Source organism: Pongo pygmaeus, chromosome 8 (genome assembly GCF_028885625.2).
Source record: "Pongo pygmaeus isolate AG05252 chromosome 8, NHGRI_mPonPyg2-v2.0_pri, whole genome shotgun sequence".
NCBI lineage: Eukaryota > Metazoa > Chordata > Mammalia > Primates > Hominidae > Pongo > Pongo pygmaeus.
The window spans coordinates 335,704-348,846 of record NC_072381.2 but is presented as its reverse complement, the minus strand read 5'-3'; the positions used below and the strand labels follow the sequence as shown (position 1 = coordinate 348,846).

The window sequence follows — 13,143 nt, the reverse complement described above, 5'->3', positions numbered from 1 at the left end:
GGAGAGGCAGGAGGATTGCTGGAGCCCAGGAGTTTGAGGTGACAGGGAGCTATGATTACACCACCCTACTCTAGCCTGGGCAACACAACGTTCCCATTAATTAAATTTTAAATCTTAGAACGTGATTTATCTAGGATATTTTATTTTAATGTATGGCATCTATTGTGAATTCATAGTAGTAAACAAAAAAAATTAAAACCATAAAAAATGTAGTTTTGAGAAGTTGTTAAATCCACACTTACCCCATCAATTGATGATAAACTAAAATATGTAATCTATCACTTCTTCATTTCTCTAAATCTGTTCTCTAGTATGAAGGTAAAATTAAAGAATGGTTATTTTTCTCTCTTTCTTCCGTTTGGTGATTTGTTGGGATCATTTTTAAGTAAAAATCCAAACTTAAAAAGATTGAGTGACTAACTTTAATTACCATAATTGTCTTTTTTTCACCCTGGCTGTCAGTCTTCTAAACCAGGTATAGGCCTACTCTTTCTTAAATTGCTGTTTGGTAAATATTTTAGGTTCTGTGGTCTCTGTCCGACCACTCAGCTCAAAGCTACTGGAGACAATATTTAAACAAATGAGTGGTGGTGGCCCTGTTCCAATAAAACTTTATTTACAAAAACAGGAAGTGTCTGTGGTTTGCCAGCTCCTGTTCTGAAGCTGGACTTTTTTTTTTTTAAACCGAAATTTGATCCCTGTGTTTTCTACTAAGAAAGAGGATCCAGTTTGCTGATGTCGCAGGTCTGAGAGACATCACAGCATCACAGCATTTAGTAGTCTTAAATGTGTGTTCAAAGTGATAGTAACTGCCTCATGATTCTGTAGTACGTATTTGCTTTTCAGAAGGCTTTCGTGAACATGGTTGCAGTTTGCAGCATTGGCTTTACTGTCCCCTTCTACAGATGGCAGCACGGGCTGTTCCAAGTCCTCCTTTTCCTTGGAGTCAGTGCTGCCCTGAGCCCTCCAGCCTTGCTGAGCTCCTGCCCTGACAGCCTCTTCTTTCTCTGCAGTGTGTATTCTGGGCACCAGTCCATCCTGATCCCGCCCTCCGAGCTGGAAACCAACCCCGCCTTGTGGCTTCTTGCCGTGAGTCAGTACAAAGTCCGAGACACGTTTTGCTCCTACTCCGTGATGGAGCTGTGCACCAAGGGGCTGGGCTCGCAAACAGAGTCCCTCAAGGTAAGCAGCTCCGTTGGCAGCTCAGCGCCCCGTGAGCCCACAGGGACTCCTTTCTAAGAAGGCACATCTGTGATGGGGTAAAGTTAAAACAGTCCTCCACAAAAAAGCCTGGGTTTAATCTAAAGTCACCTGAAGCTTACAAACTGCCTTTATATGAAAATGTTTTTAACGTGACGACCACAGACAGTAACAAACCAGAATGTAAAATATTTTCAATGCCTGTCATTCCACTGGGTCTACTTGAAAGATCCTAAATTTGATTTTTTGTTGGGTGGATTCTGCGTTCTGAAGTGTTCAATGTTCAGAAGATCTTAGGTGATGTTAACTTTATCTGATACTGGTGTTTAAGAAAGTAGGTTTGAATTTAGCCACTCACTTTTATTTTCCCTGGAGACCCTGATTTGTGGGTCTGGACCCTAAGCTCAACTCATTTTACAGTTCAGTTAACAGTGTTGTGTTTCGTTTTTTAATAATTGCTACTATGTAAGAATAATAGTATTTCCCTCCATTTAAACCAAGGACGTTTTGATACGTATATCTTCATGGTAAATTAAGTCGTCCTTTGCTCCAGGTAACTAGGAGGGAATAATCATCTGACCAGTTTTGATTAAATTTCAACTGACTTTGTACTGTTTGGATGTGTGTATGTCTTTGTATATACATGGATTGTGTTTGTGTTTGTGTCATCTACACACAGATCAATAACGCAACAGTACATTTATCTGTCCTGCATTGTTTTCCTAATGCGTAAAGCTTGAACAGGAAAGCAAAATGCAAGATAACTTTATGTAACATAAGTCATTGTGCAATCATTTTAAGTTTTGTATTTATATAGGAAAAAGTTACACAGCATTATTCATGTTCATCTATATTGTATTAGAAAGTGAGTACATTTTCATGACCTTCCTGTTGGCACATATAGAAATAACCAGAATAAAATCATGACGACATAGTTGAGGGTTAGTAAGCATTTTACGTATTCATTTCACCCTTACAATAGCTCTCTGAAATAGGGGCCATTATTGTCTCCATTTTAAAGCTGAGGAAACTTACGTCACAGAGAAATGAAGCGACCTTTCCAGGTTCTTAGGCTGAATGAACCTGGAGCCAAATTTAGAATCTTTGGCTTCAGACCTGCTGTTGCAGCTGCATGCTGATTTACCTGTCAGACATGCGTGCGTGTGAATACGTAATTTGTATCACCCAGACTTGAGGTTTTCCTGTTTAACTCTGTGTGTGCAGTCATGTCTGTACACTGAGCACGAATGTCAAAGCCAGCTCGAGCTGTGTGTCCTCCTTGCTCAGGACCCTTGTCGGTTGTCTGTGTGCCGAGGCTGCCTTGAAAGGGCTCGAAGGGCCTGATGGTTGGGGTTTTGGTGGCTGCCCCCTTAGCAGCTCTGGCTTCCACTCCAAGACGCAGTCATTCACATTCACAAGCGGTTCCTATCGCTCCCCTATTTTCCCTCTGCTCGGCCCGGGTAGTGCCACAGAGTGAGCTGAGCTTAACTCCTTGAAATTCCTGTATGACTTTTTCTGTTGTGCTCAGCTGACTGAATTTGGTGTGGAAACTGAGATGTTCTTAATCTTATGCTTACTGTGGAAACAGACACGCTTGAGAGTGAGAATAAATTCTTGCTGTAATGGGACATAAATGGAGCACTGTCTAGGAAGTCGTCCAAAAATTTTAGTTTTATGTCCCTATATATTAAAATGTAGGTTTTCCGGCTGGGTGTGGTGGTACGTGCCTGCAGTCCCAGCTACTCGGGAGACCACAAGGTGGCAGGGCCACTTGAGCCCAGGAGTTCAGCTCCAGCCTGGGCAGCATAGCAAGATCCCATCTCTTTAACATATGTAGATTTTTCCCGTTCCTCTCCAGTGTGTGTTCTGCTACATCTATGCCCAGAAGAATGTATCAAATGCCTCTCCTTTCCCAAACTGCCTTTAGTCATCTCAGCCAGGAAGTTGCTTTTCCTCAACCTTTTTCCTCATAACAGTTCTTGCTGTGGCTCCAGGTGGTTGTTTGAAACGTGTTTATAATTCCATTCTTAATCATTTGAATAGTTGTGCGAATGTATTTTCACCAACTCCTGGGTTGGTTACATTAAAGAAGTGGACACAGGTGGCCCTGGAAATGCATAGCTGTGTTGAGTTTTCCAATGTTTATGTGGGGATCTGCGGGAAGGAGTCTCTGGCTCACTCCAAGCTCGACATGTGGGGGCTGACTCGGTTTCTCTGTCATTCTCTCCAGGCGCGAGGGCTGGACTTGTCCCGAGTGAGGACCTGCGTGGTTGTGGCAGAAGAGCGGCCTCGGATCGCACTCACACAGTCGTTCTCAAAGTTGTTTAAGGACCTGGGCCTTCACCCGCGGGCCGTCAGCACCTCGTTCGGCTGCAGGGTGAACCTGGCGATATGCTTGCAGGTGAGATTCGGCGACATCACGGTGCTGAGTGGGAAGTGTGGCTCCCGGGGTGGGTGCAGCACAGACTGGCTCCACAAGTCTCCCTCGGCTGATGCTTAGCTACATTCAGAAGAGATCTTTCAGTCACACGCATGCGGTTGGTGCAGATCTCTGTTTCTTTAAACTACAGTCTACGTTCGTATCCATTATTCATAACAAGCGTTCACAGTGCTTACTTTGTCCTGGAACATTTTAACGTTTGTGACAGGAGTAGCAGTTTGTCCAGACCTCTGCTATTGGACTTTTTAAAGATTAGACACTAGACAGATCAAGAAACCAGTCCCTCGAAGTACTTAGTCCCATGTGTGTAGACGATTGCTGTAGGAAGAACTTAATTACATTGAGCAGGTTCTGGGATTTGCTGCTGCAACGGCAGTTTAGAAACAGCAAAGCCGCACTTCTGGGAAACAGGCGTAAGTGAAGGAGCTCTAGCAAGACAGCCTTGCATTAACAGGGGCTGACAAGCTGCAGGCAGAGCTGCAGATTTGGTTCCTGGAAGAATAAGGGCTTCCCTCTCAGCAGGTGCTGGTGAGGCAAACGGTTGGTGTGCATCACCTCCACCTCCCTCTCCCTCTCCCCACCCCCTGTCCTACTTGTGATCCCAGAGTGATTGCTTAAGGTTGCTGCTGGGTGAGCCTCTGAAGGCTCCATCTGCCCTTGTCATGGCTGTCTAGGTGCTTGGAGTTAGCCACTAGGTCAGATCTCTTCCCCAGATCACTTCAGAAAAAGTAGCTGCAAAAAGCTTTTCTTGATTTTCTTTTACTTTTTCTTTTTTGAGACAGGGTATCACTCTGTCACCCAGGCTGGAGTGCAGTGGCGTCACGGCTCACTGCAGCCTCAACCCCCGGCCCCTGCTCCCAGGCTCAAGCAACCCTCCCACCTCAGCCTCCCATGTGGCTGGGACTACAGGTGCACACCACCACGCCTGGCTAATTTTTGTATTTTTTGTAGAAGACAGGGTTTCAACATGTTGCTCAGGCTGGTCTTGAACTCCTCAGCTTAACGTTCTGTCTGCCTTGGCCTCCCAAAGTGCTGGGATTACAGACATGAGCCACCGCACCGGGCCTTTTTTTAAATTTTCATAAATGTGGTGTTCCTTGCTTCTGTCTTCCTTCTCTTTTAATTATTACAATAGCTCCATTTTTAAGAAGTTATAAATTACCAAATTTCTCTCAAGAGTCAGTTAAACCTTGTCCTATGATTAAAATAATAACCTTTTCTAAGAGGTCATCTGAAGAATTAGATTTATCTCACCAAACTAGTTCTTAAAATATTGAAGTTTTCTCTGCCTATTCACCTTTTTCTGTTCCTCATAAATGTTTATTGCCATCTATCCCATTAGGAGAAATAGGAAATGCAGAAGTCTTTTTCTTAAGTAAGTTCAGCAATAGTGTGATGTCTTACTTGTCTTCGTCCACCAGTGACAGGGACCCCCGGGCAAGAGCAAATCAGTGATTTGTGAGAGATGGGCACTGGCCACGGCGAGGCTGCTGCTTCTGGCTTTGTCTCTTAAAATGTCGGGGTGGGGCTGAAGGGAGAGAGCAGAGAGTAACCCTTAGCACTGTGCCCTCTAACAGGTGACAGAGTTCAACCTGTTGTGCAAAATTGGCCTCTTGTAGAGTACATACATTTATTTTCCTCTTTACTTTTTCATTTATTTCTATCCACCTGGATCCAAAATGGTTTTTTGTTTTGTTTTGTTTTGTTTTGTTTTGTTTTGTTTTTTCTGAGATGGAGTCTCACTCTGTCGCCCAGGTTGGAGTGCAGTGCCGTGATATGGGCTCACTGCAAGCTCCACCTCCTGGGTTCATGCCATTCTCCTGCCTCAGCTTCCCCAGCAGCTGGGACTACAGGCGCTAGCCGCCACGCCCAGCTAATTTTTTGTATTTTTAGTAGAGACGGGGTTTCACCATGTTAGCCAGGATGGTCTTGATCTCCTGACCTCGTGATCTGCCCTCCTTTGCCTCCTAAAGTGCTGGGATTACAGGCGTGAGCCACCACGCCCAGCCCCAAAATGTTTTAAGATGGTTTACAAGGAAGGAGTACGTTCAGTAGGAGAAGACAAAATACACTAAAAAAGAACCAAAACATGGAGGTGAAAGAAAAAAAGCGCAGGAGAGGGACAGAGTGAAGAACAGAGTTGGCGTGCTGGTGTTTTCCGCGAGGCTTCTGAAGTGTGCCACCGTCCTTACCTCGGCACCAGGGCGGGGCCGGACACGTGGTGGATATTGAATGAAGTGTGCCGTGGGAGTGTTGAGCACGGTTCTGTATTCTTAATAGGAAATAGCAATATGTTCTTGTGCAGAAGACAATTTCGTCAATATGACCGCTAAATCAAAATTCAGTATTGCTAATCATGGGTCATGGCGTTATTTCGCAATCTTGGCAGCATCTTTAAGCATTTTTGTCCACGTTCAGTTTTCTACTTGACCTATTCCTAACTCCTTTCGGTCAGCGTTTCCTTGTCTGAATAGTATTGGAAAGTAGTTGGAAGTATCGAAGTGTCTACCAGCAGAGAGAAATTAAATTTATGTACAAAGCAATGCAGGCTCACCTCCCCTTGCCAGAATCTTTGAGGGCAGGTGTGCTTCAGAATTAGGTTTCTGCCTTTGTGAGAGGTGACGTGGCACAGATGCCACACATGATGCCACAGCTCAGTATCACATGTGCCAGTGTTCCTACAGCAAGGAAGGGTGGGGGCCCCAGACTTGAAGGGGCTCATGTCAACCTAGGTCAAATTTTACTACAAAGAAACTTAAGACAAAGTTTGTGCCATCATCAAACATTTCTCATAGTCAGTGAGATGGACAGTAGGCATGTAGATAATTTTTTCAGGAAGTGACTCATTTTAGTAAAAGCGAGCAGTGAGAGGATAGAGTGCCATGAGCACGGGGAGGCGTTCTGGGGGAGGGCAGTCAGGAGCGCTTCAGCAGAGCACAGTGAAAGGGCAGAGTCGTGCAGGCGAGAGTCCAGCGAAGGCAGCCGTAAGTGCAAAGGCTACAGGCAGAGCTGGTCTTTGGAAACACTCATTTTCTAGAATTTTTGCAAAATTAAAAAATCCTGATGGTGATAGAAACAAGCAGAGTGGAGAAGCCCAGGATCCAGCAGCAGAAACCACCTCTTGCTCCCTGGCTCTCCATAGAGCCCAGCACACAGGACATGCCTGGTACATTAAATGTACAGACCACACTGAGTGCTTATGAGTGGTAATAAGGAAAGCCTGAAATGTTTCTGAATTTTGTATACATCGAATTTATTTTTCTTTATAAAAGAATATTTTAGAAAACAAAATCAGAAAATACACTTTAGCTTATAAATAAATGACACTCATAAACCCATCTACCCTGATAATCACAATTAATCATTTGATGTAAAAAATCAAAAACACAAAAAATTAAGATACTGCCAAAATTCCAAACCTTGTACCTAAATATTTAAAGATGTTGAAAAATGTAACTTTCAGTTTGAAGCAGCAGCATCGTGAGTGAGTGTGGAAACGGGAGTGTCTGCTCTCAGACTGACTGTGTTCTAACAGCGCTGGTCTCTCACTGGAGCCCCCACAGGCCTTCCCTGACTGTGCGCTCTGGTGGGGGACGCCTGATGGAGCGAGGGAAGAGTTTTATCTCCAGGAGATAGGGAGCAAACTCAGCAAAGAACATTGTCCAAAAGAGAGAGGGAGCCTCACCCGTGTGCAGCAGGGCTTAGGATGTGTCAGGGGCATCACGGTCAGAGGGGGTCCTGGTCTTCAGGGAAGGCTGAGCTGCACAGTTTATGATTATTATTACTGCAGGATTTAAAGGCCTCACCGGTGCTACTGAGCAGTGCTGCATCCTCAAGGGGGAAGCCGCATGCAGTTTTACCAGTGCTGACTTGGCGCCTGGGCAAGCACTTTTTAGAACATACCTGACACACGAAACGTTACAGGTGTACAGAGACACATTGGGCGTTTGTTTTTACTTTGCAAAAATCGGCTCCATCAGTGGCACTCTGGTCCTCCCACCATCCAGCCCCAAGCATCTGCCTCCCCTTCGTGCAGTTGTTCCTAAGCCACTTTCTCATGCAGTCTTTCCTGCTTCTGCTTCATAACCCGGACACTGTGCTCAGCCTGGATGGACTCTCATCTGCTGTCATCCTGCTCCGCCCAGGTCCCCTCCATGGGGCCTTCTTGAACTCTTTCAGCTGCGGTGCTCTCTTTCTGCTGAATTGCCAGTGTACTTTGTTCCTCCTCCTCCACACTTTCCACCTGCTTTATAATTATTTATCAACATGTCCATGTCGCTTCTGCTCTGTGAGTAGCTGTTTTACAGAACACAGTTTTTTCTTTGTTGTTTTTGTTACTGTTTGTAGAGACAGGGTCTCACTGTGTTGCCTAGGCTGGTCTTGAACTCTTGGCCTCAAGTGACCCTCCCACCTCAGCCTCCCAAAGCACTGGGATTACAGGCGTGAGCCACCACACTCAGCTAAGAGCATGGCTTTACGAAAGAATCTCCCTCCCTGAGTGTCCAGTGCCATCTCACGTCATCACAGTCACTTCTGGATGTTGTACACATTTTGTCAAAGTACTGATACTTGATTTTTTTTTTTTTTTTTTGAGACGGAATCTTGTTCTTGTCACCCAAGCTGGAGTGCAATGGCATGATCTCGGCTCACTGCAACCTCTGCCTCCTGGGTTCAAGTGATTGTCCTGCCTCAGCCTCCCAAGTAGCTGGGATTACAAGCACCTGCCACTTGCCCAGCTAATTTTTGTATATTTAGTAGGGACAGGGTTTTGCCATGTTGGCCAGGCTGGTCTCAAACTCCTGACCTCGTGATCTTCCCGCCTCAGCCTCCCAAAGTTGATTCTTTAACTGCCAATCTGTGTGTGTAAATACAATTCACATTAGAGAAATTAAACATATACTTACTTGACTAGAGTCTAGTCTCCCATGGAAAATGACTTGGCATGATGAATTTTCTCAAAATGAACCCCTGGTGTGAATCTTCACCAGCTAAAAGCTCATACGATATCTGTAACTGTTCCTTGCAAATGAAAACCCAGGGTTTACTATTCTTCAACCTTCTAACAGCATTTTCCTCTCAAATAGGAAGTCTGGGGCTTGCACCTTAAGAGTCATTCACGCTGGAAAAATACATTCTTTAGTCATTGCATTGGACCATTGGATTCAGACAGCATCTAGTTAGGTCTTCCCATGCTCTTTAAGAGCCCTTTTAGTCATTTTAAGATGAGAGATGAAGGCCCTGAGAAGTGAACTTTCCTAATTGACAAAGCTAGGAGGTAAAAACAGAACAAAATTCAGAAGTAAAAGCTATATGTTATTCTTAGGAGTAACATTTCCTAGAATCTTTAGCTGTAAAAATGACTTTAAAACAATTTCCATTTATTAAATTTATGATAAAAGTGGACATTAGAAAGATCAAATTATGACTTGTGTTTAATTAGCTTTCACATAAATTTCTCTTAGTATTATTAGAAGGTGTCAGTTATTATTTGGAAATATATTTCTCACAGCCACAATTACTCTTCAAAAATGTAAGCTGGAAGGTCTTTTGTTGCATTAGATTTAGAGATATTGTTCACTGTAACAGAAAAATTGCATCCTCCTTCTAGTAGAAGAAGGGAAGAAAAACATGAGGTCTTCTGTTTTCCAAAAGAGACCTCAGTTGTTTATTTATTAGGAAAAAAACATAAACAGAAACTTTGATTTCTATTATATAGAAAAATAACTGATTGAGAGGGCAGCTTTATTATAAGTAGCTTTGTGGGATTAAATCAACAATAACTATTGCAGTGACCCTTAAATGTTGAAACTCACACAATGAAAGAGAAGTACAGCCCCCCTAGTAATAGAAGGAGTCATGGATTGTTGAAAGAAGTGAGCCGGGCGCGGTGGCTCACGCCTGTAATCCCAGCACTTCAGGAGGCTGAGGCGGGTGGATCATTTGAGGTCAGGAGTTCGAGACCAGCTTGCCCAACATAGTAAGACCCTGTCTCTACTAAAAATACAAAAATTAGCCAGGTTCATTGGCACGCACCTGTAATCCCAGCTACTCGGGAGGCTGAGGCAGGGGAATTGCCTGAACTTGGGAGGTGGAGGTTGCAGTGAGCCGAGATCATGCCACTGTACTCCAGCCTGGGCAACGGAGCAAACAGAGCAAGACTCTGTATAAAAACAAAAAAAAAGAAAGAAAAAAGGAATGTGGAAGTGTGGAAGGCTCAGGAGATGATGTAAATCTTAATTAATTCTCAAAATAAATAGTTGTAATAATAAGACTTTCATTAACTTGAGCTCTCAGTTTCCTTGTCCCCCCTACACTGCTTTTAGGTGAAGGAAATAAATAAGGTGCTGTTGAGGATTTTGAAAGCCTCAGGGAATGAGCCACCGTCAGCAGAAATTTTACGCCCTTTCCTGCTGACACACGGCGTCCCAGCCATTGCTGGGGATCATGGAAACTGTATTCCAGGTACCCTGCACATCAGCCAGCTTTCTGACCTGTAAGCAGTGGAAACCTCCTTTGACAGTTTGAGGCACCAGCGGTGGCTCTCAGAACCACCCAGGGAGTAGGACCAGCATTGGGACCGCGCGTCTGGGAACCGCTTGTGCAGCAGCTTGTTCTTGTGAGGACACCACACCTTGAAGTCTGCACTGCTGACCTTGTTCGTGGACACGAGACTTCCCCACCAGCATGGCATTCCCCAAACCTGGATCGTGTCCGGACACCTTCACTGCCAACAGCAAGAGCCCAATTGCTTTGTGCTGTAAATGGATGCGACTGATTGATCATCTCCCCACACCCTAGCTTCCAGGAAGGCTGGGAAGGGACTTCTGGTATTTTTACTTCCTATAGAGCCACAAGGGCTCTGTATCCAAACAAGACTCAAAAAGTGGAAGAGTTCTCCCGATACAGGAGGATGGTTGAGATGTATGGTGACCAAAGTGTAACAGCGGTGGCTGCTCCCGCCCCTCCCTTTCACTGCCCAGCATCACTGCGTTCTCGTCCCGCCCTCACGCATCTCCATAGCCCCAGGAAGCCACCGTGACGCAGCTGCTGCTTTTACATCTACTCAGGCACTCACCCTTCATGCAAAGGGGAGACAAGCCAAAGCCCCTGGAATTACCATGAACGTCGTCAAACCCACGACTTTCTATGCAACGCCTCGTCTTCCTCCGGTTCCATCACTGATATTCTGTGACCTACGGATGGAATTGTAAAATTTACAATGGAGGGATGAAGAGAGAGAAAAAAGGAGGAACATTCACATTCTACCAGTGTTTTTGGATGTCTCATGGCCCTAGGTGCTGGTGGACACTGCACTGAACAGATAATCATGTTGGATCTGCAAGGTGCTAAGTGAGTCTTTCCATCTATCTCCAGGAATGTTGGAATCACCATGGGAAGAGTCTTAGGGACCCAGGAGATCGTGTTGAGAGTCCAAGGGGTGTAACTCAATAGCTTCAAGTGTTTGCCTGGCTTTCAGCAAGAGATTCTCTATCACAGTCACAGAACATGCCTGGCTTTTAGTCTGTGTCTTGAACCAAAAAAACAAGAATCTGAGTTCATCATTCACTCAGTAAGTTCAACAAAAACAGCCGTGCCACGTCACGTCTGGGTGCTTTCATCTGCTCTGTGGCTCGGCAGCCCCTAAACTAAAGCCTTCCCAGCCCCCCTCTCTAAAGTGTCAGAGCACGGCGTCCAGGCTGCCAGCCTCATGGTGCTTTCTGCACAGCTACTCAGCTCTGCTGCACCACTCAAAGCAGAAATAGGCATTATGTAAATGAGCAGGCATCGCCGTGCTTCAGTCAAACTTTATGAAAGCCAGTGTTTGGCTGCTCCTGATGACCAGCTTGCTGGTAGGTGGCCTAAGCTGGGTTCACACTGTCTGTGGCCCCCACCCCACCAGTAATCCATTCCAGAGCCCCCTGTTTCCTGACAGTTTGTCACCTGCATCAACGCCTGATGACAACATCCAGATCCATCCATTTGATGCCAACCATAGAAACAAGCTCAATTTGATTTTTGCAAATTTATTTTTTAAATATTTTGGAATTCCATTTTTTATTGAGATGTAGAAGTCACAAGAGACTCTTGTTCCAACCATAATCATTGGAACAATCTGATTAATACACAAATTCATCATTTCTAAGATCCATCAGAGAGCTGAAGACTCAAATGTAAATGAATTACATTTCTTCCTAGGAGAAAAGAGACCTGTATGTGGTTTTTCCCATGGCAGAGGAGCCAGGAGAAAGAATTTACCATAAAAAATGATAAAGCAAAAAGTTTCTGAACTTTTTAAAAAACATAAATGGCAGTATGTTGTTCGCAAGGTAGATAAGAATCCCAGGGGAGTCCTAAAAGTGGATCCATTTCCTCTGAGGCACTCTGGACCTTTAGTGTGCAAAAGGCAGGGGCTCCTGAGGGCTGGGAGGTGAGCAGGAAAGCTGCTGGCTCCCCCTCGAGGGTGGCCTGGATCACCCAGCAGAGCCCTGGCTACCCTCCAGGGCAGCCCAGATCACTGTGGGAACTCCACTCACACTTCAACAGTGGAGGTGGGATGAGGGCACAGCACAGCACAGCACATCCCTCTGCAGCGCCCTTGCCCTTCACCATGTGTAATGTATTTGCCTTCCAAAGGCTGGGGGTGTGGCAGTGGAATAGAGGAAGCTGGGGGTGAGACTGAAGAGAGAATCACCCATTTACCTAAAGTGGGTGGAAGGTCTCCTACCATTTGGAAAGCAGATCTCTTCGCCGTGAAGCATAGAAGACACCCAGTGTCAGTGTTCAGGTCCAGCATCCAGCATCCAGATCCTGCCCATAGGCTTGTAAATTCTTTTCTGGGGGTAAATGTTATTTAATCTTTACTGTTCTTTTAAATACAATCTTTGTTGTTCATAAAACATTGTGTTATATAATCAAAATTTAAAAGACCTGCAAAGAAGCAAGAGAATTGGACTCATGTTCATGAGAGGAGACGGCCCCTAGAGAGACTCCGTAGAAGAGACATGCTGGAATTATCAGAGACTTTGAAAAAGCTGTGATAGGTGAGGCCAGGAATTTGTTGAAAAGGTCTACAACATCTATGAAGAGGTGGGGGGTATTGCAGAAAAATAAAAACTATGAAAAAAACCAAAATGGAAATGCTGGAAATGAAAACCAGTATTAGAAATAAAATTCCCATGGTTTAATAGGAGACTAGATACAGCAGAGGAAAGACTCACTGAATGAACTTGAAGTCTGATCAATAGAAATGGCCTAAGCATAAAACAAGGAGAAAAGGCATGAAAATACAGTGGAACAGAGTGTCTGAGGCCCATGGGTCTAACATACCTGTAGCGATCGGAGCCCCAGAAGGAGCGGTGAGAGAAAATGGGGCAAGAGAACAATTTGAAGACCTATGGCCAGGAGTGAAGGGAAGAAATCAACACAAAGATTCAAGAAGCTCAGTCAACTCCAGGCAGAGTAAATGAGAAGAATCACATCCAGACACATTGTCCAAACACTGA

The 13,143-nt window shown here is 44.8% G+C and overlaps 1 protein-coding gene across 6 annotated transcripts in view; it reads left to right on the top strand.

Annotated features, from left to right (window-relative positions):
- The window catches only part of DIP2C (disco interacting protein 2 homolog C), a 405,817-nt gene that overhangs the window by 350,931 nt on the left and 41,743 nt on the right, over positions 1-13,143 (top strand). For all 6 annotated transcript variants that reach the window (XR_010127367.1, XM_054437227.2, XM_054437226.2 and 3 more), the window contains 2 exons: positions 1,014-1,182; positions 3,431-3,601. Coding sequence is in view for 5 of the 6 variants with exons in the window: in XM_054437227.2 (XP_054293202.1) it covers positions 1,014-1,182; positions 3,431-3,601 (340 nt within the window). In the remaining variant the exon portion in view is untranslated. The remainder of the gene's footprint in view (positions 1-1,013; positions 1,183-3,430; positions 3,602-13,143) is intronic.